Source organism: Pygocentrus nattereri, chromosome 18, assembly GCF_015220715.1.
Source record: "Pygocentrus nattereri isolate fPygNat1 chromosome 18, fPygNat1.pri, whole genome shotgun sequence".
Classification (NCBI taxonomy): Eukaryota; Metazoa; Chordata; class Actinopteri; order Characiformes; family Serrasalmidae; genus Pygocentrus; species Pygocentrus nattereri.
The window spans coordinates 34,636,159-34,663,357 of record NC_051228.1 but is presented as its reverse complement, the minus strand read 5'-3'; the positions used below and the strand labels follow the sequence as shown (position 1 = coordinate 34,663,357).

General features: G+C 41.8%; 1 protein-coding gene and 1 pseudogene across 2 annotated transcripts in view; both read left to right on the top strand.

Moving 5' to 3' along the window:
• The first annotated feature begins 9,070 nt into the window (after positions 1–9,070).
• LOC119266071 lies at positions 9,071–9,219 on the top strand (annotated as a pseudogene).
• A 5,626-nt stretch (positions 9,220–14,845) lies between these two features.
• Positions 14,846–27,199, top strand: part of cblb (Cbl proto-oncogene B, E3 ubiquitin protein ligase) — a 132,098-nt gene continuing 119,744 nt past the window's right edge. Inside the window, exons 1-3 of one of the 2 annotated variants that reach the window (XM_017691362.2) lie at positions 14,846–15,161; positions 15,630–15,807; positions 16,260–16,510. In XM_017691362.2, the coding sequence (XP_017546851.1) occupies positions 15,640–15,807; positions 16,260–16,510 (419 nt within the window). In that variant the 5' untranslated portion in view covers positions 14,846–15,161; positions 15,630–15,639. Of the gene's footprint in view, positions 15,808–16,259; positions 16,511–27,199 lie in introns of both variants that reach the window. The other variant, XM_017691363.2, reaches the window with a different exon arrangement.

The following is a 27,199-nucleotide window of genomic DNA, read 5'->3' as shown; positions in this document are numbered from 1 at the left end:
CACATAAATTGCAATAAAGACTTATTTACAGAAATTAATTGTTAATTGATCTTTACTCAGAAATGACAGAATCGATCATCATATAGGACTGACGGGTCTTGTATGAGTAAAGCTCACTCACAAGAACCTACAGCAGAGTGCAAATCTCAGAGACCACCTGGAGTTTCCAAAACTGGCGTTCAGCTGGGACTCCTAAGAACTGGGACACCAGAACTGCACCCATCAGAACAGAACTCAAGGCTTTCAGACAGTACTTAGAGAGAGAGAGAGAGAGAGAGAGAGAGAGAGAGGGGAGAAAATCAAGATGCTTCAGATCTGAAAACATCCACGTCCAAAACATCTGCCCGTCCTTCCGCTGTGAGAAGGTGACTCAGCGCTATGGGTCTGAAAGGATGCGTGGCTGTCAAGAAGTCGTTTTTGAGAAAAGAAAATAGCCACAAAAAAAAGACCAAACTTCAACCATGCAAAGCAGAATAATGCGAGCAAATTCCCCAAGAAGGACATGTTTACTTCTCGAGGCTTCCGTGTCATTTCTATTGAATATGTCTTCTGCTTTTCTCCTGATGCTGAAACGTGAAAGACACGCGTGGAAATTAAATTACCGAAAGGTGGTCTCTGACTTTTGCACAGTATTGGTAATAAATAAATAAATAAATAAATAACACTTTCAATTATACGGCACCTAACAGGTTTCAGCTTTACAGGGGAAAAAAATAACAATAATATAACACTTAAAAAGAAGGTTACAGTTCTAGCATGATTCATAGGTTAAAATAGTCATTTAAACAGTAACATAAGTTTGTGTAAAAGGAACTGTGACGGCTCGGTTTTTGGCCCTGCACCACCGAAGACAATGCCGGTGTATGTGTACGGTTAGTGTCTTTTAATGTCAGGGGGCTCTGTCTGGGTGGTTTATGTGAGCTTCATGTGGCGAATGATTCTTATACGAGCGTTTTTCACAAGCTTGGTCCTTCTGCTGGTGACAGAACAGTGATTCACTGCAGTCGTTTTCTCTGTAACTTACACTTGAACGCTTAAAGGACACTGACTGAAGACGAAGATGATGATGATGATGATGTTGTGGTAAAGTCAACAGCACTGAAAATCCCTCGAGCATGACCATGAGAGAGAGAGAGAGAGAGAGAGAGAGAGAGAGAGAGAGGTTGTACTGTGCGATTGTGTGTATAAGTATAGCCTTTGTATGTTTGTACATGTGTGTGTGTGTGTGTGTGTGTGTGTGTGTGTGTGTGTGTGCGCGTGTGTGGGTAAACTTGCCCCTAAGACCAGCTGCAGCTCAGATTAACTGTTGTGGAGTTTTCTGCTTGACCGGATTGTTTCTCGTCTTCAGCAGTTTCCTCTCTGACAACTCTTACGCCTTATCAGAGCAGCACACGCTTTCAGAACTCTTTATATAGCCCCGTTGCCATGGCCGTCACTCTGGATACGCGATGGAGGGAGTCAGAGCGGGCGAGGGCCGCACCGCAGTTCTAACCAAACTCAATGGCTCAGCATTAGAGACCATATCCATTACTATGCATGCTTTTGCACCATATACACGGGGGCTTACTTTAAGGGGAAGTCATATTCACCAGACCAAGCCTGTAGCCTCAGGAAACCCTATTGTCATGTTAGATACGGCAGGCTCCCCTCTCCGGCCTGTAGGCTGTATGGCCGGATATTTGTGTTTGTTTGCTGGGCCTCTGTTTATTCTGCTGTACCCGCACACGGATGCCTGCCGTAGCGTGGGAGCTTTCGGGACCACAATAAAGTCTGAGCTGCATAGGCAGAAAGAGCTAAACATACAGTAGAGAATTCGCAGAGTGTTTGTAGGTCAGAGAAAGGGAAGAGTTTGTAGCTCTAATTGAGGAGATATTTGAGGTGGGCTTGTATGTTAAATGGATAGTTTGAAGAAAATTTTCATTTAAACAGATTTTTTCTTACCATCAAAGACAGTCAATCGAGACGAGCCGAGACGTTTGGTGTGGCCGGAATAGGCATCTGTATCACCCACTAGTGCTCCATATATGTAAAGATGGCTCATTCTACCAAATAACTTCAAATTCTGGCTTAAAAAAAACAGACCTTTAACTGACTTGGACTTTAGACTGAAATCCTAGTGACCCTATAGTTTAATAATGTTTATCTCATTAAAGAATAAATTATTAAATGTAACGTGGTGACAGGAAAACCAGACGTGTGCAGATGGTAGATGGAGGTTGTTTAATAACAGCAAGCCAAACTTACCGTAGCCAAAAAAGGGGAAAAACACAAACACAAACATCCAGGCCAAAAGTCAAAACACAGATCAAACCAACAAGCAAAAGTACCAAGGGAGGAGACAAAAGTCGAAAATGGAATAAATGAAGCGAAAAAGTCAAATAACTCAAATAAAGAAATCAGAACAGGTAGAAAACGCTCAGTAGTCTCAGAGAAACGATGCCTCACAATGAGGCTAACTAAAGCCATGGGCTTTAGGTTAGGGAGCTGGCCCTGTGACCGGAAGGTCGCCGGTTCGAGCCCCAGTGCCGACAGTCCATGACTGAGGTGTCCTTGAGCAAGACACCTAACCCCCAATTGCTCCCCGGGCACCGTTGATAAGGCTGCCCACCGCTCCAGGCAAGTGTGCTCACTGCCCCTAAGTGTGTGTGTATTCACTAGTGTGTATGTGGTGTTTCACTTCACGGATGGGTTAAATGTAGATGTGGAATTTCCCCGTTTGTGGGATTAAAAAGTATCACATAATGTAAAATGTTAGCTAAGTTTGAGCAGAACTCAGAAACACTAGCCAGTACATACATAGTAGTTGTACACACATGACATCATAGCATTAACACAAAATAATTTCTTACCTGCAGAATAAAGGTTTTGGCGGTGACGTCTCTTAAGGTTGCACATTTTCCCTTCCTAACTCAATACTGCTACTTTTAAGTTTTAAATAAAAACGCTTACCAACTCCAGCTTCAAGCTCAAAATTTATAAAGGCCCAAACACTGTAATAACACCAACAGTCATGTTCCAGTCCAGTAAATTAGTTTTAAGATATATTATGCGATTATGTCCCCTTAATTTCTCTGGTGAATATTAAACTTTCTATCTTTAAACAGTTTTTACCCCAGAGCCGTACGGGAACAGAACACTTCCAAGCACACACACTGACGAGGACTTTTTAATGAACACTGTGCTCAGTAGAAGTGACTGAACACCACCACAACTCTTTACTGGCACTGGTTTCATAGGACACTTTGCACAATTTTTTCGAGTGTGCAATCTAATAAGCTATCCAAGGAATGTGCAATAACTAACTGCTACCTCACTTGTCTATTGTCTGTTTAGAATATACAATTTTATAGTTCTTTTTCTTTATATTTAAGATTTTTTATACTTTTTTCCCTAAAATCTGCACTTTATATATTTTAGCCTTATATTTAATTGTTTTGCATGTAGAAAGTGCCGTTGGATTTCTGCTCAATTTTGTTGTATACTGTGCAATGACAATAAAGGCATCTTATCTTATCTTATCTTATCTTATCTTATCTTATCTTATCTTATCTTATCTTATCTTATCTTATCTTGTCTTATCTTATTTTATCTTATCTTATCTTGTCTTGTCTTTTTATGCATGTACGAATGCACTTAAGTAAAATAACAATGTTATTTTAATAATTATATTATACTGTTATTATATTATATATTATACAATTATTTTATACTATATTTGTAGTAAATTTGATTAACATAATTCAGGATACACTAATCCCTTTTAGACCAGTTTTAGATCCTTTAATTATAGAGTAAGTATATGGAGTTCCCTTACAACACAAACTTAACGTTTGTTGAGTCCAACAAGGTTCAGTTGTAGGGCCATTGCTTTTCTCTTTGTAAATGCTGCCTCTAGGTGATGTCATTAGGAAGCATAGCATACATTTCCATAGCTATGTCGATGGTACCCAGTCACACATCTCCATTCCCTCTGATGATCAAGACTCCGTAGACAGTCTGACCAGCTGTGTGTCAGATATTTCTCAGCGAATGTCGCAAAATTTTCTGGAACTAAATCACAGAAAAACTGAGGTACTGATTCATGGTACTAAAACCCAGAGAAAGATGCTCTATGAGAAGCTCAGCCCTATAGCTTCATATACCAAACCTGAAGTATGAAACCTGGGTGTGATCTTAAATTCTGAGCTCTGTTTTATCTCGCATGAAAAACACAATCACTAAGGTAACTTTTTTCATCATCTGAGAAATATTGCTATATAAAGTTTGGCCTTTTGTATCTCAGAGAAACTTGTTCACACATCTGTTACAGCAGAGTTGATCACTGTAATGATCTTCTTACTGGACTTCCAAAGAAAACAAAACATCCATTACAAGTCGTACAAAATGGGTCAGCATCCTAACAAAAAACAAAACACAGATCACTCCCATTTTAAAAGAGCTGCACTGACTGCCTGCATCGTTCAGGATAGATTTCAAAGCTCTGCTACTAGTTATTAAGGCTCCAAATGACCTTAAATCACTGCTGACATCACAGAACATCTGTTTGTTCCAGCATGTGATCTTAGATCTGCAGATACTGACCTTCTGAACACCTTCTATAAAATACAGAACGTTCCGTTATTCTGCTTCTAAACTACGGTACTCAGTTCCATCTTTTATTAGACAGTCAATCTCAGTGCTCACTTTTAAGAAGCAGCTAAAAACATATCTCTTTACCTTAATATCCCCTTAAATCTCTGTTTCATGGCATTTATCTTTTAATTTGATCTGTCATTTTTTACATGGTTTTAAAATATTACTCATAATTTCTGTTAAGATTTATCACCTGTCTGTGAAGCACTTTGAGTTGCCACTGACATTAATTGTTATTATTAAGATACCATTATTAGTCCCACAATGGGGAAATTTCACCCTGAAGTGAAGTGACTCACTACATACACTCACACACACACACACTAGGGGGCAATGAGCACACTTGCCCGGAGCGGTGGGCAGCCCAACCCGCAGCACCCGGGGAGCAGTTGGGGGTTAGGTGTCTTGCTCAAGGACACTTCAGTCATGTGCTGTCGGCTCTGGAGATCGAACCGGCAACCTTCTAGTCACGAGGCTGATTCCCTAACCTAATCCCATGCCTCCCCCACTGACGAAGCGCCCAGACTGAGGTTTGAACTGTTGCTGTTATGGTCAATGGTCCACGGCACTACCACTGCACCACGTGAGTGCAAAGGAAAGGTGCGGAGTAAATAAAAACACTATTATTAAAACATACAGTATATCCAAATTTACAGCATTTGGCTGACACTTTTATCCAGAGCGACTTAAAATTTGATCATTTTACACAGGCAGGCCAAGGCGGTGTTAGGAGTCTTGCCCAAGGACTCTTATTGGTATAGTGTAGGGTGTTTGCCCAGGTGGGGATTGAACCCCAGTCTACAAGGCAGAGGTGTTAACCACTACACTAGCCCAACCACCTCTCAGATCCACCACTACTCCACTTACATCAACCAAGATTTTGGGTGACACAGTGCAGCAAACCTAGAGAACCAAAAGAAGCAAACCTCAGAAACTAAATACGTTAAATTGACTAGTTGACTGTGTTTGCGTGTAAAACTGTGCTAATTTGATTTTTGACCATGCTGTATCTTTAAGAGCCTTAATGGCCTAGATCAGATAAAGAGAGAAAAAGATGCACACCATCCATGGCACTCAGTACGACCAGGGATTAATGAAAGTGATAGACACAATTCTGAAACTATTAGATCCATTTATCACATTTTTGGAGCTCACAGTAAAGTTACCACTCACTAGCACTATATACAACGTAAGTACAAATCACAGTGATAGAAATAAGCTGCCGTTGCGGAAATTAGCTCAATTTCAAGCTACTTGTTTTGCTGTATGTCTTTATTACATGTGGCAGTTAAACTGGTCATTTCCAACGTCATGTAGGTTAATGTGGGGACCTTGATCAGAGCTCCTTATTACATTTGGTCCAGTTTTAATGAGGTTGAGGATTTCTTAATACTTTCAGTATTCCTTTTTTATGTCGGATCACAGGGTAATCCCCATGCTGTGAATCTTAAGTGATGTACGGAACTGCTGTGGTGTTTGTATTAAACTTTTGAAACAGTTCATGTTTCTCACCAAGTAGTTGGTAACTTACAAAGTAGGTTTAAGCTCATCAACTGAACTCAAGTAGCAGCATGGGCGCATGAACCACTGTATTTGGGGTGAGAGGTGGACGTGCTCTCAGAAATGCGTGCTTTTGTTTTTTGCTGGTCAGCAGTAATTAAAGTTAATATGCTGATCATTTGCAAAACCAGCATATTTTGTGTTTTAGATCGCTGGTATGCTGGTCAACCAGCGTGACCTTGCTGGGCAAACACTTAAGGATCTCATTCCCATGTGTTAAAAAGCTGTGGCCATGCATTATTTCTATTCGTATTCCATCAACATTATTGAAGAAAAATGCTTGGTGCTAAAACTGCAGGGCCTCTGAAACAGGAGGACTTTTATGGCTACTGTGAAAAGAACACAAGAAAGAATATAATTGCAGTGGAATTTGATGCGATTCAGTGGGGAACTAGACTATTAGCTACACTCAATTCACAAAGAAATGCCAGAACTCACCTCAAAAAACCCAATGCTAACTTTTTCTAGTATCACTATGGGATTTGCCTAGTTTAGCACTACGTTAACAATGATTGGCGTCAATAATTTTGGCCGTTCTAAATTAAACATGGACGTTTGAAGCTTCTGAAAGATGTGCCATGTTTTACAGTTATTTACAACCATTTTGCCAACTGTGGAATTAGACCTCTGCATTTAACCCCTCTGTGCAGTGGTGTCTTGCTCAAGGGCACTTCAGTCATAGACTGTCAGCCGAGGGGATCGAACCAGCAACCTTCCGGTCACAGGGCTGGTTCCCTAACCTCCAGCCCAGCTTGTGACAGACATACTAGCATATATTTTACCTTGTACTAATGGTTTATCCAACGGGTTAGGCCTTCTCTTTAGTTCTTGAAGTCCTAACCAATAGGAAAGCTCATAACTATATCTACCTAGATAGCACAGAGAAAAACAATTCCTGATTGGCCAGTTTTCCGCAAGAAATTAACCCTTTTGTTTCCATCCAAAACTTAACAATGAAACAACAGTAGGACTGTAATACATGCAGAATATAAATACAAATATGCATTTCATTAGGCTTCAAAGGCCCTGTGGGTTTCTCTGTCGTACAGTTATGATCCCAAACTAAAGTTGCAGAATGTGGACCACCCCAGTGACATCAGGGGTACCACCTCAGCGACGGTTAGGTACCTTTTTGAGAGTGCACTGGAAATGCCCATTACTACTTGAAATACTATAAATATTGTGGCCTACACATCAATCTTACCTCTACCACCCCCCCCGGTATTAAGGAGTCCTGCCACTTTCCATATCCCTCCTACACTCTTGAGACTAAAAGACTAAAATCCTCTGACGAAGTAGTTTATAAGGAAACTGCTGACCTGCTGCCTGCACATTTCCATGTATTACCAGAAAACACGCACAAGTCTTGAATCATCACAAACACTGAGCATGGCAACCAAAAAACCCACACTGCTCTTTTGAGAACAACACAGATTTAGTCCTTTAAAGCGACAGAGTTCCAGCAGCTGTACTGACTACTTCGGCGGCTCAGAAGGGCCGCTTTTGCTCTGGATGAGCTCTGTCCTCATTATTTGCATACTCAGTGATCGGAGTGTTTCCCAAACACAGCCAAAGAACCACAAACTTCCTGTCAAGCACTTTAAAAGCTCCATTCCCCCTGTTAAACACCCTGGCTTAGTCACAGCAGCAACACATGAGTCATAGCCATGCCAGCAATACTGATCATCACAGTTCACTGTGGAGCCAAGGCCTCTGTTCTCCACTATGCAAAGCAGAGACGGGAAAAGGACGGTTTGTAAATTGTTACATCGCAGCGCATCTCTCTCCACTGATCTCAGATGGTTTCGAGTAGTGTAGCCGTCTGCGCTTGTTTGTGTATGAGCTGTGAAACAATGTGGTTTGCTCATGTTGAGAGGAGCGCAGTTACCGCATCAGCTCTCAGCACTGACGGCTGCCTCGTTCGTTTACCATAACATGGTAGAGTTTACCTGCGAGGTCCACCAGGGTGGAAAGCAAGGCCAGAAGACTCGCTCTCTCGCTCTTTCTGACATCTGATTCTCTCTCCGAGCCATCTCAGCATGCTTGACCTCTGCAGGTCAGAAAAGGGGAAGGGGAGTCACATGCCAAATGAGAAGGCACGCATTCTGCTGATTATCTGAGGTTTCGGAAAGCAAATCAGCAGTTCTGCAAATTTGCAGGACCTCAAGTCAGCAATTTCATCTTCTTTGCCCTCTCGTTTCTTTTAGCCTTATAGATTTGTCTGGACGAGCATCATAAATTCCTTGACTGTTTTGCAGTCATATCAAAACATTTGATTTAGTTTTTGAAGCCATTTAACAACAAATATTGCCCTTTACATTATGTGAACATTTCATGGCAAATGGACTAATAGAACTGGGCCAATAGAATCAAAATGACTTGGAATAAAATCGTGTTAGTTTCCCAAATTGTTCCAGATCTTTGCATTATTACATTCTGAAGGGGCACATTTGTTCTGCATTTTTCTTAGTTGTTCATTTATTTTCCCTCGGACCTCTACTTTTGACATTTATATTGTTTTCTGAAAGTCATAATTCATTATTTAATGACTAATTTCTGACTCCTTTTTATCCCTTCAAAGAAAACAGGCTCCTGTTACTGTTTGTTACTGTGCATTTAGGGCTGAAATATGAAAATGACCTCTGTTCTGATTGGCTGCCCTGTGTTAGGCCTTCAAAAAAGAAAGCAGTCTGGGCTGAAACACTCCTTATAACTTCAGTGTGAGTGAGAGTGGCTAAGCTGCAGTACGCTGAATAAGTGTATATATCTAAATGTGTTGATGTTTGTGACATCACAAAAACAAACCCAAATATTTTTGCAGATTATTTTCTATAAATGGTCTGTATACACTAGGGCATGGGGTGTCACATTCAACCCCTTACTTACCAGACAGGGGCGATACCATGATCGTAAATGAGCGAGACTCGACCATTGCACTTTGGTTGTGCTGACCCTTCTCGCCCAAATGCGAGAATCTCGACTGCAAAATTTCTGGTAGAGGGGGGACTGCATTCATTCTCTGTCTTGACAAATTTTTTGGGAGCAGTAGTGGGCTGGAGGTTAGGGAAACCAGCCTTGTGACCAGAAGGTCAATGGATTGATCCCCTGAGCTAACAGCACATGACTGAAGTGCCCTTGATCAAGGCACCTAACCCCCAACTGCCCGAGTGCCATGGATAGGGCTGCCCACCGCTCTAGGCAAGTGTTACTTACTGCCCCCTAGTGTCTTCACTGGTGTGAATGTGGTGCACAGAGGTCTTAAATATGAGGCGAAATTTCCCAGTTATGGAACTAATAATGATCATTTAACACTAAAAGGGCCATAGTAAAAAATCTCCTGAAAATATTTAGATAAAAATAGTTTTATGTAAAACATCTGGGGGCCAAACAGGGTTGTGCCATGGACCTGACTAGGCCCGCGAGCCTTGTGTTTGACACATGGGGGCTAGGGAATACATGACCTAGTCTCAGAACATTTTGAAGCTTTGACAGTGTTTACACTGTTGCATTTTTTTTTATTCAATACAGTCATAAAAATTTATGTAAAAATACCAGATGTTTAAAATATCACAAGTGCTCAGCGTAGGGTTCTCCTTTAGCAGCTGTAGCCAGTCAGCAGCCTGTTCATGTTGTCCACATACACACACACACACTAACAGCAGGCCATGTAGGAGGAGAACAGAGTAAAGGGAAACAACACCTCCACACTTTTACTCCCCGTGGGTTCAGCCCAACCCCACATGTGTGATATAAATGTCTGGGGGAGTGAACAGAGTGAAGGCACTGAAAATGGGTTATGAAAAAGGCCAAGAATCTGGGATTGAAATATTAATAAATTGCATAATTTTTCTTTCGCTAAACATTGAAAATGGGTTAAAACATTAAAATAAGCACACATCCTCTACAGAGATGCATGTCTGCAAATTTTAATACGTGCAACATTTATGACACATTTGTCAACTTCAATAAAACATGAAACTTGCCTGGGGGTGTTCAAACCTTTGCTTACGACAGTACTCAAATCTCAGTGACCGAATCTTTGGAACTTCCCCTTTAACGTACCTTTAAATATAAGAACTTTCTGTGAAGTTAATGTTTTGGAGATACAGCGATGATTTGTTCATGTTTAATGGCCTTACAGCTCAGTATAGACCTTGTACATAAGAATGAAAGGCAAAGTTCACACCCTCTCCCTCTCTTTCTCTCTCCCTCTATTCTTTCTTTGATAAAAGACATCACACGAGGCCCTGGAGCGCATGGATCTGCTGGCGCTGGCGAGTGTGAGGGCGGCGAGCCTGAGAGAGGACCGCTTTAATAAGAGAGACGCTGTATCGGATGACCTGCCGGTCGTGTCCCGCGGGGCTCTGTTCCCACTGCCAGCATCATGCTTGTTGCAGCACCGAAGACATGAGCCAAGATCACATTTCAAAATCCTCTGCTGACTGCGGAGTCAAGGCGGAGAGCTGAAATTTGACATGAATAGACTTTGGAGCAACATGTCCTCTGGCTTCACAGGCTCTGCATCGGTCTCTTATGAGGTTCAGAAAACAAAAACAAAGGCGGAAATGAACCAGATGAGCTGCTAACTGTTTTTTGATCCAGACAAGCAGTAATTGTGTTTATGATCTAATTTGGATGAGTCAGTTCTCTCCTCTGTGAAGGTTTCTTTCAGCACAGTGGAACTGATGCCATTTTGGACCTTCCTCTAGTCAACAAGCAACATAATTCTTCTGTCTTAGCAACAAGGAAAAGAGATGAGGAACTGAAAGTGATTATTTCAAAGAGCATGTTTCAAACAGTGCGTCTGCAAATTAGTGTACACCTTCACTAAAAGCCTAATTGTGGTCATTCCACTATACAACTGAATGCAAAAGTGGCGAAAAATACCCCTCATCAACTGACAAATGTTTTAGTGAAAATAAGTGAACACATCCTCTGACGGAAATTAAAATATGTCTTTTTCTGCAAATGTTAGTGCACTATTGTGATGAAGTTATAACTTTACAGGAGAAGGAAATAACCTACTTTACTTTTAATGTAAGTTAATGGAATTTTGAGCTGTTTCGTTTTGTTCATTCGTCATGAACTTTACACACAATACGAGGGACGATAGGTTTTTTCAAATTAGGTCACAAACTGAAAATCGACAACAACAGAGATACAAGGTTTTGTTCCGACAACAGTGACACATTTTTTTCATAATGCTAAATTCAGCAAGTAAACAGCAACTGTGCATTAAAGTGTGTAGAAGTGTGTCTCTGTAGATGATGTAAATGATTTTCCCTTAGAAAACCGAGAAAACATGTAATCAGAGGAGTGCCCAAACTGCAAACTTAAACACACACACACACACACACACACACACACACACACATATATATATATACACACACACATGTATATATATATATACGTATACATATATATATATATATATATATGTGTGTGTGTGTGTGTGTGTGTGTGTGTGTGTGTGTGTGTGTGTGTGTGTGTGTGTGTGTGTTTGCACTTTGGTCACTCCTCTGATGTTGTGTGTGTGTGTATATATATATATATATATATATATATATACACACACACACATATATATATATATATATATATATATATATATATATATATATGTATATACACACACATATATATATATATATATATATATATATATATATATATATATATATATATATATATATATATATATGTATATACTGTGAGGGCCAGTCAAGTTCTTTCACACCAAACTCATCCAGCCACGTCTTTATGGACCTTGCTTTGTGCACTGGGGCTCAGTCATGCTGAAACAGAAAAAGGCCCCCAAACTGTTCCCACCAAGTTGGAAACATATGGTGCTCCAAAATGTCTTGGTGCTGAAGCATAAAAATTTTCTTCACTGGAACTAAGGGGTCTAGGCCAAACCCCTGAAAAACAACTCACAGCATTATCCCTCCTCTGCCCAACTTTACGTTTGGCACAGTGCAGTCAGGTAGATATCATTCTACTGGAATTCACCAAACCCAGACTCATCCATCAGACTGACAGATAGAGAAGCGTGATTCACCACTCCACAGCTTATGTTTCCACTGCTCCAGAGTCCAGTGGTGATGTGCTTTACACCAATCCATCTGACGCTTGATATTTTGCTTGGTGAAGTAAGACTAGCATGCAGTTGCTTGGCCATGCCATGAAGCTCCCAGTGCACAGTTGTTGTGCTGATGATGATGCCAGAGGTGGTTTGAACTCGGTGAACTGCTCTGTAAGTTATGTGGTCTGACACTTTGTGGCTGAGTTGTCATGGTTCCTAAACACTTCCACTTTTCAATAATATAACTCACAGTTGATTGTGGAATCTCAAGGAGGGAAGAAATTTTGTAAACTGACTTGCTGTTATGGTAGCCTGCTATTACAGTACCAAGTTTGAATTCATTGAGCTCTTTAGAACGACCCATTTTTTAACAAATGTGTGTGAAGGCAGACTGCATGGCTAGCTGCTTGATTTTATACACCTATGGCAATGGGACTGAATGATGACACCTGAACTCAATGATTGAGAGGTGTGTCCCAATACTTTTGTCCATATTGTGTGTGCACACACAAACCTATGTCTATATGTATACACTACATGGGCAAAAGTATTGGGACACACCTCTGGGACAGCTCTGCACATTTTATACACACACACACACACACACACACACACATATATATATATATATATATATATATATATATATATATATATATATATATATATATATATATATATATATATACACATACATACATTCAGGGTGATTGAAAAGATTCATCTGATTACAAAGAGCCATATTTTTTTACAACCGTGAGGTGCAGAAGAACCAATCACATACCAATTCAAAGAGGGGGTCATACAGTTTCTGACTGTTACTGGAAGATGGCTCCCTTCAGTCTGCGAGGAGATGAGACCCCTGAGCAGAAAGCGTTTAGTGTTCTCTACTTCAATAAGAGTGAATCAGTCATAACTGTGAAGTGTGATTTACATCGGCAGCAAAGCTCCAACAGCTCAGAGCGTTCGCCGTTGGTTCTCCAGCACTGGATGATCTCCGAAATCCCACTGAAAGAGCCGTGAGTGCAGCGACACCCGACACGCTCAATCCAGTACGGGATGAGTTTGACTGTGGTGTCGATGTCGTCCGTACAGCTGGAGGAGGTTCATATTCAGACCTTATAAAATTACATAATAAACTTCATGCTCATTTAAACCATTTACAGTTTACTGCATGAATCTGTAATGATTTGCAAGTGAAATTAATTACTTTGAAATCTCTTGGAATCTCTTGGAATCACCCTGTGTGTGTGTGTGTGTGTGTGTGTGTGTGTGTGTGTGTGTGTGTGTGTGTGTGTGTGTGTGTTTGTGTGTGTGCGTGTAGTTTTGGCATAGTAAGTTCTGAGCTGTGTGATAAACACATCTTAGGATGGTGTGGGTGGTTTATTAGCATATACATCAGATGTTGTTACTTCCTGCTTGATAAGAGTTCTCACCATCTTTAACTCTGTATATTTGAACATGTGTCTTGCAGAAGGGGACCCATGACCCATCAGTCCCCCTCTCTATGTGCAGTTATGAAGCTACAGCGGCGAATTGTCTGCCCTGGATGAGAGATGTTGATGTGCACTTAATAAAAGAGTACATTTTATAATGATACAAATGATTGGGAGCTCTGATACTAAGGGTGTGGAATGAGACGCGCATACAGTGAACATCCTCCCATGCTCTGTGTCATGTATGAAAATGCCCAATAGGCCCAGGCGACCTCGATTTTAATACCTCATACCTCAATGACTTCAGAAGAGGGCTTATTATTGAAGAACGGATGGCAGAAGCTTCAGTCACATAAAGGTACACTTGCATTTATATTACTAATCTTACTAATTTTGGTCAGCAGTGCACTTTCAGTGAGTGTGATACTCATGTATTAGTGGAAAATACTTATGTGGCCAGATGAGTCAGCCTTTACCAGGTTCACCACAAGTGGGACAGTGCATGTGTGCCATACACCAAGAGAACAGTGCAGGTCTGAATGCTTGACCTTCACAGTGAGGGATTCTGTAAGAGTAGGAGAACCCTTTTGGTGGTATATAGAATACTTTTCCAAAAGGTTCTATATAGAACCATCAACAGCACATTCTCTGTCAGCCTGAAGAACCCTTTAATGATGCAAAGGACGCTTTTATGGTGCAAAGGGTTCTATGGGTGTTTATGGTTCCTATTTTCTTTACTGAAGGACCGTTGAAGGACCTTAGTTTTTAATTTTAAAGTATGCAGGAAAGAAAAAAACATCTATCTATGCACACACACACACACGTGTGTGTGGGGGTGTGTTTTCTCGCCTTTTCTCCTGATCTCACACGTGGCTCAAAGTCACATAAACATCATCGTTAAGTTTCCACTGGTGATAAGATTTTAGCGCTGCTATTTACATATTCATATAAGGGACGGCCTACAAACCGTTTCGCCCAATGTCATTCGACACTTTCTGAATATTAGGCACGCAGAGGTGTTCTCGATTGCGATTGGTGAAAAGGGATTTTCCTTATTTGCATAGTCCGGCCCACGGTTGCGAGCTGCCTGTGTGTGTTGGCTCCTCCCCGCGGTGTCAGCGGAGCGGGACGCAGCCCGATCTGCTCTCCCCCAGCACGGCTGTTTAAAGCGGACTGATTTTGAAACGAGCAGCGTTGGCCAGCGACCGCACCAGCGACCCACCGAAACGGGATTTTACGCCTTTAATACTGTCTGGGAACAGGGTGCCGAGGAATGTATTCCGCTGACAGCGTGTCGGGATTAGATATGTAGTAGTTTCACCCGTATTCGCGGTGTTTTTGTCGCTTTTGTTGCGTTTTTATTTGGTTGCTGGGGACCTCTCCTTGCTTCAACTCGGGAACTCTCCATTGACATTCCCTCTCTTTGGCAGCTCCTCTGTTTTGCCGCAGTAAGTCTGGAGTTTGTGGACGTTGGAGAGATTTTACAAGCAGAGACGTTGACGGCACTAACGTTAGCCGTTGATAGACGTAGCCTATAAGTGTTTAAAGTCGCCTTGTTTTGGTTTGTTTTGCTGAGATTGTTGTTCCCTGCTTTCCTGAAAATGCAGTCGGGCAGGGGTTTAACGCTGTTTTACTGCCCGAAAACGCTGAGATAACTAACTACGACGTTGGAAAGAGAGGGAGAAGTTCAGACGGACTGTTGATAGCCAGTTATTTAGCGAGGTCAGTGCAGTAAACTGGCCTGGCCACTGTTGGAAAAGTCAGAAAGACTTCCCTTTTAGTTGTTAGTTGAGCTGGTTGACTAACTAGTATCAGCCCAAAGTAGTTTTGCGTATGTGTACTGTTTGGCTGAAGTGCCCCTAAGTAGTGTGCTTGTGTTTACTGAGACCCGAGCACACGAGTCTGTTTCCCCACAGTGCGGAGGAAATGGCAACCGCTCTCAGTGGCCGGGGTCTGGGTGGACGGGCGCCGAACCCGCGGAAAGGCCGGATTTTGGGCCTCATTGACGCCATCCAGGACGTGGTGGGACCCCCGAAACAAGCCGCCGCGGACAGGAGGACGGTGGAGAAAACGTGGAAACTCATGGATAAAGTGGTGAGAGAACCGCTCACGCCTTGTGTTTACACTAGAGACGGCTCAGTTCGATTCACCCTGCCGAACCGATTCTTTCGAGCGCTCCGTTTCAATGAATCGAACTTCGAGCTTCGGTCATTGATTTGACTCGGGTCAAGTCAGCTGTGTGAACTGAACTGAACTGAACTTATTAAACTAATCCGAGGTTTAGTTGCTTCCTGGCTTTGTTCTTGCTGCTGATGCATTCAGCAGTGTTGACAGGCTGGTTAACACACTTCTGAGTGAAATTGCAATGTGGGGTTGCCCAAGATGCTCATGTGACCTATTACTAAATCTGGAATATACATTGAAGCAAGAGTTAATGTTGTTAAAACATGGTTACCCATTACGCAGGGGGCCTCAGTCTGAATGCAGAACGTGACCATCGTGGTCTGTATGAAATGCCTTAATTCAGACCGTGTTTTCCTTTATAGGTGAGGTTGTGTCAGAACCCCAGACTACAGCTGAAAAACAGCCCTCCTTACATCCTGGACATCCTGCCGGACACCTACCAGCACCTGAGGATGATCCTGTGCAAGTATGAGGAGAACCAGAAACTCGTGCAGCTCAGCGAGAACGATTACTTTAAGGTCTACATCGACAGCCTGATGAAGAAATCCAAAAGGGCTATCCGCCTCTTTAAAGAGGGCAAGGAGAGGATGTATGAGGAGCAGTCGCAGGACAGGTAGGGGGTTTTGTCTGTCTGTTCAAACAGGACGAAAAGTGTCGCTTGCTTTTGTCGGCATGCGTACAAAGAGGCGGCAAGGTTTTGTTGTACGCTTCTGCTGGTCTTGTGGAGAATGTGGTCTGTGTGTTTGTGGTGTCCAGCTGCCCAGGATGCAGTGCAGCGTTCCTAGTAAGGTAATTGGTGAACGTTAACACTGGTCACTCAAGGATTAGGCTGAAAACAATCTCAGACCGAGCCGCCAGGGGCAGTGGGGCTGGACAAGCAAAGGTCAGGTCATGTGACTTGTGCTCAGTTTGTGACTTCAGTCTGTTCTGGCCTTTAATTTGATCAAGAGCAGCTGCTAATTGATGGAGAGTCGGCGCTCTGATGGGAAGAGCTGACCCACAGCGGACGAGGGGTCATACGAGTCAAGCCCGTCAGCGAAGTCAGGCCTCTGCTTTTCATAATTAGTGTTATGAGTGCGACTGCAGAGCGGAGTCAACGATCAACACTTTACATTTGAAGGGATTTGATTGATGCATGTGGGTCAGAGCAGTGTGCGAGGATCCTCTGCATCTTCTAGGCAGCAGCACGGTCTGCTGATCTCAGTCATGCTTCCCGTTCTCCCCACATTCAGTAATAAACGAGGGAAAATCTTAGTCTTCTGGTTTCCTCACAGCCAAATGTAACATTTCCAGAATCTGCTTGAAAATACAGCCTCACATTTGCAGCCGTGCTGTATCTTGGCCCCGGACTAGTTAGGTAAACACTACGTTTTTGAAAAAGTTTGCGGAGTCGTTTGATATTGCCAGGAAATAACAGCGTTTTTGGTCGTTGGTTTGTTTCCCAGTATTTCTCTGTGTGGTGTGCAGTGCTGATTATGGATGCGCTCTTGGCAGAAGTGTTTAATTTGGGGGAATTGACAGCGCTCCCTCACACTGACCTCAGACTCCCTGCTCTCCGCAGGGGAGGAATAATGGAGAAAACAGGCTTTGCAGATGAGGGGCTGCCTGTGTGCCTGTGTTTGTCTGTTTGTTTTTGTATATTTTCAGGACAGAATGCCCCAACTTTGTAGGGAAATCAGAGAAAAAGAAGACACATGCAGTCTTAGGAGCAACAGAATGACTTAGAACCGAACAAAAGCCTGACTTTGTGAAGTATTTTTGATGAAAGCATTTGTTTGGTTACTGAGGTTAAGGTTAGGCTCGGAGTTTGGCTTTGTTGACATCGTTTGACAGTTTTGATGTTGTGTCGTTAGCGACACACTGCTGTTCAGAAGTTTGGAGGTATAAAACCCCTTTTGTTGCAGTTACTTATGAGTGCAGGTATAAAATGTTCATAATGTGATGCTAAATTAATTGTAAGGCATTACAGAAATGAAGAAATTTTCCATAGTGAACAGATTCCATATTAATTGTGAAAGCTGTATGCAGCAATTTGGGAATTGTGGTCAGATGCCAATATCTGGTGTTTTTCATGTACATATCATATATATGTCAGCGTCCACCTCAATGTAGATGCATGAACATTTACTGTAGATGTAGAAACGGGATCTACATTAATCAGCATTACAGAGAAATGTAACATTTCTTTCTGTGGGGTTATGAATACAGTAAAATGAATAAAATGCATATTTTACTACAGCTAAACATCCTGCTTTTCCAGACTGGGGTTCAGTCCCCTACCAGGGCAAGCACCCTACACTATACTAATAAGAGACCTTGGGCAAGACTCCTAACACCACCTTCACCTACCTGTGTAAAATGATCCAATTGTAAGTCGCTCTGGATAAGAGCGTCTGCCAAATGCCGTAAATGTAAATGTTGAGAATAGCAGTCAAATCTAGACGTTTCTCTGATGGTGAACTTTTTTAAATATAGCAAACACCTGCTGGATCTGATATCACGGTGCTTCCTTACTGCAAAGTATCAAGAATGAGCTTCATAATAAAATAAATACCTCGTATTTGATAGGTGGTGTCTGAATCTTGTTAGTCAAACAGCTGTTCATAGCATTATAGTGAAGAGAAATGGTTATAAATAGGCTGTTACTATTTGTTATTGCTAAAATGAGCTTTTTTCCGTGTCATCACTTTTTCTAACTTCTTTAAGTGGTGAACAAATCTTGGGTTTACAGTCGAATGCAAAAGTTTGAGCACTCTTGGTTGACTAACGTTTCGTCGATTTTCGCAGTGAAGGACGTTAAGACGTCCTCTGCAGAGACTCGCTGAAACACGGTATTTTTCTGTAAACTGTGGCGCACAGTTTCCGTTTATTTGCTCGGTTTAACATATTGAAAATATAAAACATGGAATAGAAAGTGTGCTGTAACTTTTGCACATACTGCATTTGATGCCCCCCCCCCCTCGTTATGTTAACTTCAGCACATAAATAGTAATTATGCATTAAAATGTGCAGCACTGTGAGGATGTGTTCACTTATTTCCTCTTAGAAAATGAGAAATGACCCCAAACATTTGCAGATTTGCAAGACTGTATAATATGATGTATAGTTTATAGACTTTCCAGCTACACTGTACATTTGATAACATTTATAGGACGAATGATTCCAGACTTTTAAATGATAATGAATATATAGGCTAATACATAGGGGACATATGATCTCATGTCCTGACACTGTATAAAAACAAACGTGTGTGTTAGTTTGGAGTGATGGAGAAAACAGTGGGTGAAAGGGTGTGTGTGTGTGTTTGGGGTGAGAAGGAGGTAGAGGGGCATTTGTTAGCCCGGGGACTCAGGCTGACAGGCTGTTCTGACACACTGCCGGAGCCTGTGACACTCTTAGCGCGGGGGTATTGGCTGATGGGCTGCCATGCCTGCCATGTCTCTGTGTCTTAAATCTCCGAGGAGAAGTCCGCTGCCCTCTGGGGCCCACAAAACAAGGAATGTTTCTCTTTAGAGACAAGAGGTGGAGAGCTGAGGAAACCAGGGCCTGACCGATGTATTGGTCAGCCAGTAGCATCAGCTGTAGCTTTATTAGTGTCGGAGAAATTCCTGCTGCTAAAATGGCATATTGGTAACAAACTGCTGCTGTGACGAAAACGGTTCTGATTTGAGAGTTCAATGTTTTTTGTTGCTCACATTTCCGTCTTTAAAGCTTCTGAAGTCAATCAACTGCTTGTTTCTAACAGTGACGGACAATATGAGCTGGTAATATGGAATAAAGTCATTACTGGTGATTTTATTGGAATTTTTAGCTTTTTTTAAAATTAGTGTCGGTGGTGCTCAGAACTAGGGCTGAACGATTTGGGGGAAAATGTCAAATTGCAGTTTTTCTGACTTTAAATTTTGATTATTTTCTAGAAGCTGAGGTCTGGAGTTTAAAACCCAAAAAGACCAGAATATCCACTTTTTAAAATAACCACTGCTTTGAGGCTTGATGTAGTGTGCCAGAAAGCCAGTAAGTTGTGGTTGTGATGGCACAACAGATGGAGGTTTGGTTGCCTCTGATTGGTCTAATGGCTCTACAGGCAGTGTACAGCTCTTAGTTAGGGAAATTTCCCTTCTTAAAACTATTGTGATAACATTTTTGATAATATAGGCTATAAGATCTTGCAGCACTTGTGATTTTAAAATGACACTTTCTTGACTTGCGATTTCGATACGAAAAACCGCTGAATCTCTCAGCCCTGCTACATTTTCTTATCAGACAGTCTCTGGAGAAGAGAAGAGGGATATGCACTCTGTGTGTGTGTGTGTGTGTGTGTGTGTGTGTGTGTGTGTGTGTGTCTGAAATAATAAGAAAAATTTAAAACACTGGCAGAAATGAAGCGAAGCTGAGGTGCTGGAGTAGATCAGCATGAAGAAGCTGAAGAGGCTCCCAGTTTGCAGGCTGGCCTCCGCACGCTGCACGTGTGCTTTAGTAATTACACTTCACCTCCTGATCCCAGCCATGGGACTGTCTCTGTCTGCTGTAAACATCATCTCTGCTGCAAGCTGCCAGGCTCCAGCCTTATGCGAGCTGTGGGAGAGGAAATGTTGAAAAGGTTAAACAGAGAATTTACCAAAGGCACTTTCTGCACATCTTACTGCACCATTTCTATTAATTTACTGAGTTTAACATATTGGGATTAAAAAAAAAAAAGATGTGACAATTAGCAAATAAGTAGTAAGCATGGATTAAAACGAGCAAGCATGCATTAATGTTCAGGACGTGTACTTATTTTCATGTAGTGTGTGTGTGTGTGTGTGTGTGTGTGTGTGTGTGTGTGTGTGTGTGTGTCTGAGTGAAGGTTTTATTCCAAAAAGCTGTAAATCCGTTTGTCTCAGCTTTGGAAGTTTGGACGTTTGAAAAGATTACCAGCTGATATTTAACTCACAAAAACATATCGCTGTTGTTCAGAATAAGACATTGTATCTCCAAAATGGGAACTTTACAGGAGAAGGAAAAAACCTACTTCAATTTTAATGTAAGTCAATGGAACCAGACATTTCCCTGAGTCGTTTTGGGTCATTTCTTTCAGTCCGTTCATCAAGCAATTTGCACTCCGTGTAAAGAGCAACGGGCATTTTCAAATTATGTGAAAAACTGAAAAACGTCAAAAACGGAGATACGAGGTTTTCGTCCGACAACAACGATATATTCCCTAATATGGGCGTTATTATTGATCTATCTTGTATGTGTAAAGCTTAGTCTTGATTTCTTCATTAAAAGTTGTGAAAGTGGCATTTAACTTGTTTTTGACCCAAGCATTCATGTATAAAATATTATTTATAAATATTTTAAGACTGAATCTGAAGATCGCAAGTCTCCATATAGAAACTAGGTTGAAATAAATATAATTAGTAGACGCCTTAAATTTGATATTTTTTCCATGCTGCTGACCACATTTACTAGTATATACACAATTATTGATGTAATTAGGCTTCACGTTTCTTGTGTTTCCTTTTATTTGATGTCATTGTTATATTGGTTACCACAGCCTGGATAAAAGCTGTTCTCTTGCGTTAATTTGCACATGCTACAAATCCTCCTGCTGCGCAGGGAGCTTTAATTAATCATACCTAAAGCTAATTAAGTTAAAAGAGTAGGTTCTGAGGCCAGGCCAATGCAATTAGCCCTGGATTGCAAATTCTTGGACTAAGAAAGACTTGCCCTCCATATATTTCTATAAAAACACCCTGTGACTTCAGTGAATAGTGGAGGGCCGTTTTTGTGAAAGAGTGATGTGCTGATGCGTCTGCCGGGCCAAAGGGACGTGGGTTTGATGAGACCCGACTCACGGCTGAAGGAGAGACTGTCGATCGTGCTGCATTGAACACTGTTGGCTGATTGCTGACTTTCCGTGTGTGTCTCTCTCTGACTGTGATGGTCTAAATGCATTAGCATCAATTAGTAGTGACATTAAGAGCTGATCTAACAGCGCTCTGCGATAGAGACGATTGGGGAAAGCATGGGCGTATTGAGCGCAGACGCGGCTGGCAAGCGAAACCGATGAAGTAGTACTTTTAGCCTCAGTAACGGGTCACGGTGCTCTTTCTGTGGTTTTCGTAAGCCTTTCTCATGGCCCACTGTTGGAATGAGGCTGCTGCCAAGGACTACAGAGGAAAGATATGCTAAAGACTGGGATACTTTGAGTAGAACAGCTGTCTTCACTGTCCTTGTTAATCTTGTACCTCCAAAACGGTGACTTTACAGGAGAAGGAAAAACCGACTTTACTTTTAATGCAAGTCAATGGAACCAGACGTTTTTCCCGAGGCGTTTAGGGTCATTTCTTTTAGTCTGTTCATCATGAAATTTACACACAATGTAAAGAGTAACAGGTGTTTTCAAATGATGTCAAAAGCTGAAAAATGTCGATACGAGGTTTTCTTCCGACAAAAGTGATGGACAAGTTAACTGGGCCTCTAATCTAATCTCATGTCTCCTGCACTGCATTTAAACACAGTCATGTCTTATATTTCTTGTTTTTCCAACTGATTCATATCTGCTCTTGTCTTTCACATATAAACCTGCAAAATCAGATCCCCTTATAAAAGCTAAATTCCAAATTGCTACGGTGCTACAGTGCACCAATTCAGTCAGGAGAGCAGGCGCGCTGCCTTAATACAGGCCAAACGTGCTGAGAGAGGTTGCTGTGGCTTTGAGGTGAGTTCAGTTGTGCTCTCGTTCAGAGAGATAGAGATAGAGGGGGTTCGTTCTACCATTTGAGCTTACGCAGCCAAATAACTGAGGTTTGGCCTTTAAGAAGGCTAGAGATAGCAGAGATGGTCTTCTCTGTCGTCTCGATGCTCTTGTTTTTCCTCTCTCTAACAGCAGGCCTGGCCTAACCTGTGAAATCGAGCTCTCTCTGCAGATAATGGAAGGACGTGGTGCGCTGCGTTCTGGTCCTCTCTGGCCTCTGTCAGCTCCATAAGTGGTGTGGGAGGCAGGATTATGCACCCTCAGAGATGGTTTTCGCCGAGCTAATGTACTCTGCTGGCGGTGTCGCGGCACAGTTTTGATCCACTTTGCTGTAAAGTCAGCCCTCCTCACTTTAAGCCGTTTAACAGTGTGGTTTCTGAAGGTCTGGTGGTTTTCTGAGGAGCTTTCTGAGAAGACTCAGGTGCTTTTAATGCCTCGCTCACATTTTAATGTCGGTTTCTTTAGTTTGTGCCTCACCTGAAGGTCTCAGATGTTTCTTTGTACTTTGTATCTGTCTGGATGGCTCTTGGCTTGAGTGTACTGATACGTTCAAATTTGTTCTTTTTTTTTTTCTTCATTTGCTTTCATCTTTTGAAGGGTTCTTTAGGGAACCAAAAGTGGTTCTTCAGTGGCTTTCCTCCAAAGAACCCTTTATGAGTCTTCATGTTTCTAAGTTTGACCTGCGAGGTCATTTTAAAAATATTTTGACAAAGAAAGAGTGTCTTTAGGCCTTTATCTTGACATCCTTCAGGTCTCCAGGCCTTCAGTTAACAGCGGATCACTCGGGCTTCTCAATGTGAGTGGGCGTCTGTTAAGTTAGCTTGCAGCTCAGCATGCCTGGCCGTGCCGTGCCTCTGTGTGTGTCGTGCTCCAGCCCTCTCCACATGGATAAACACATCGCGGTGGTTGTTTGGACCTGCCCACCTTTCAGCCCTCCACCATCTGCTGTGAGTAAACAGCAAAGGTTCAACACGTTCCAGGACGCTCACCACAGCATGGCGCTTCATCTTCGGCGTCGGCGTCTCAGCGCACAGGAGCACAGACTCATTAGTCACCGACGACGTAGGGCGCTGAGGCCTTATGCTGCTGCTGAAATGAGAAATGACCACTATGCCCAAACATTTTATGTTAAAAAATGCACAATGAAGGCATCTTCTCATATGATTTAACACCACATTACCCGGAGAAACCTCCACTCAGTGGGGTAAGGTGGTTTTGCGCTACTTTCGTTCTTGATGTTTGGCTGTTGTCACAAACAGAGGCGACGTTTTACACAGAGATCTGTGTACAAACACTTGTTTAGACCGCATTTTATATTTACTGTTACTCATATTTTATATTTCTCCAATCGGTCATATCTAATTAAAACAAGCATGGCTCCATTTGTGTGTGAAGTTTCAAATGACATGTGAAAATAAGTCTGCAGGGAACTTAAATATGGTACTGAATGCAAAATTGGTGTTTAGCTATCGTCACAAATGGAGGCGATATTTTACACTTGTTTAGACTGTATTTTATATTACTGTTATTTTCATATTTTATATTTTTGTATCTCTAATTAAACCAAGCATGGCTACAGTTGTGTGTGTGAAGTTTCAAATGACCTGTTTTGTTAATGTTCTAAGTCAAAATAAGTCGGCAGGGAACTTAAATATGGTATTTTACGCACATTTCAGTGCACAGTTTCTACTTATTAGCTGAATTTGAACAAAGTGGGGAAAAAAACTATGTAATGCTAGAACTAGAAATGTGCATTTTACATTTTCTTTTTCACCCCCTAAAATGCTAAATTCAGCAAAAATGAACTTTTGCATTAAAATGATTATTTTTATTTTATTTTATATTTTTTATTGGCTCTGTAGAGGATGTGTTAGCGTTTTACTTTGCCACATATAAAGGAATAGGTGAGACCTTGTGGTCTAACTAAATGAGCTGTCATAGAAAATCAACAAAACCTTATTTGACTGGAGATGTTCAGACACTTGCGCATGACTATGTAATTACATGCTGCACAAAATTTTTGGAATAAACTAAAGACATGTGGTTCTTTTTTTGTTAGTATTAATAAAAGTATATGCTAGTTAGTTGTTAGTATATATCTTTTATCACAGGCGCAAAAAGTAAGAACTAAGCGGGAAAGGAAGTTGTGCAGTTGTGCCGTTTGGCATGATGTGTGTCTTGGTTAATAAACAATACCTGAATTGTAATTATATGCGTTGGTTTTAATTGCTAAGTCGAGGCCAGTTTCTAGTTCAACTTGCTTCTAGTTCTTAGTTCTTATATTCTATAATATAAACGCAGTTCCAGTTGCTGTTTAGTGCGTCAATACGAGAACCTTATTTCTCTCACTGAGCTGCTCAGTAGGCTGTGTTTTCTCTGAAAAACAATGAAAACCTGACAGGATGAGGGGAAAATATTAAAATACTGTCTAAAAAGAGAAGAAAACGTACGTATAAAGGAATAGGTGAGTCCTTGTGGTCTCACTAAATGAGCTGTCATTATAATGTGAGCCGGTATCAGTTGTCTGGGGGAACCCTGCCTTTTTTTTTCCTATGCAATCACCGAAGGTTCGTTAAGGTGCATTTTTTTTGTGTGTTTCTGGACTGTAGATGTTTGTGTGTGTCTCTGTTTCTGACTCAGAGAGCTGAAGATGAAACGAAAGTGCAGATGGGGCTGGAAAAAGACAGCGGTGGATGTGAAACCGTGCTAGTCAGTGTCGCTCTAAGAGACCAGCTTGGCTTTTTTTTCCCCCTTCTGACTTCAAGTGACAGCGAGCCAGAAGGGATAGCCAACAAGTAGACCTCAGTATAGACCTCATATATGCAGAATATGCTGATGTAAACTGTTTCATGCTTGTTATGTGTAGGTTTGTCTTCTTAAATGAAGAATTTGGCCAAAAAAGTCTTATTTACGCAGTTTTCCACCTACAAATATAGTCGAATGGCTGCGACACATTTTGAGTCTTCAGTTTAGAACCGGAACAGTAAGGCTAACGTTGCTAACAAACACTAGAAGTCAGTAGTCACCCAAATAGCCTGAATTGTTTGTGTAAAAAAAAAATACATCATCAGAACGTCTCTCAATCTTCTCAAACCACATCTGGGTCTTTTCTTAAGGTCAAGTAGACTTGCCAGTGTGGTTTAGGACTAAGTATGACTTGTTGTCCAGAAGGTACTTTAGACAACAGGGTCTGTATTCGTATACCACCTCGGGAGTAGGAGTGCTGATCTAGAATCAGTATTTCTGACAGTGACCATCATAAATGCAGAGGAATCTGATCCAAGATCAGCCCTGCTCTGTAAAAACAGCCCTGGCTTTGCCTGATATAGCATAGCGGCGAAGGTTTGTTCATTTATATAGTTCCCAGTAAGTCTTACTTCACTCTGGACCACTTCGACAAGTCTGTGCAACCGAAACGAAGACCTAAATGTTGCTTGTGATGGTGTGATGATATGTTTTTAACAGAAACAGTTTGGGCTATTTTGGTGACTATTGAGTTCTAGTGTTTGTTAGCAACATTAGCCTCATAGTTTTGAACTAAACCTTCTAGTTCTAAGCTAAAGAAGCAAAATTTGGACTCTGACATACCATGGCTGACTACATCTGGTATAAGTGAGAAATTGGGAGAATTGGCTTTCCCGACAAGCTCTCCCTTTAAAGCAGTACCTGTTACCTCTGTTGCTTCAGACTTCTTCTATAGGTGGGTTAAGAGTCTTTACGTTTGTGGATGAAGGTAATGTGTCAGAGTGATTGTCAGCGGAACATGTGGCAGATGGAGATTAGGTTGAAAAGCTCCGCTCCTCGCTATCACACTGAAAGCTTTCTCTAAGATTTAGGGCGATTTTTAACACTGCGATTCTGTCAGGGAGCCTTGCAGAAAGAGCCGCTCTGATTGTTGTTAATTTGGAGTTATTTACAGGCTGAAGCCCTAAAGGCCATCGAAGTTAATGACCCCAGGAGGGATGAAAGGGAAGTTTGTCCTCCTTCATATAAGGACCTTCTTCCCGAATAGGCCCCCACTCTCTACACCGACCCCACCCCCCCTTACAGCTGCATCTAACATGCACACACACCCCAGCACAGTTAAGTTCAAACAGCTCTGAAGCTGGGGCCCGGCGGCCAGATGTTCCAGAGTATAAGGGGGATCTGCCCCCTCTTTCTTTCTCCAGTGACTTTGTTGCTTTCTTCTCTCGCTCGCCTTCATCCTCCACATCGACACGCTGCATGTTCTTACATGCTGAGGTCCGGATTTGCTTTTCCGTGCAGTGGTGTTAGAGCTGTTTGCAATGAGCAAGGGGTCCTGTTTGGCACACTGTGAACTTCTCTCTTTGTATTGTGTAACATCTGCATTACTGATCCTGTGGTGATGAATGAGATTTAGGTTGGAGGGCTTAATTCAGCATTAATGGCAAATTAACCGTGCCGTGTCTGCTCATCTGTGAGGGTTCAGCTCCTCTACTAATGAAGAAAGTCTTTGACTGATATGAAATCAGTAAATTGGTCCATATTATGTCTGACGTTCCTCTGGGATATTGCTTGCTCAGTGGTAGTGCCAGGTGGTGT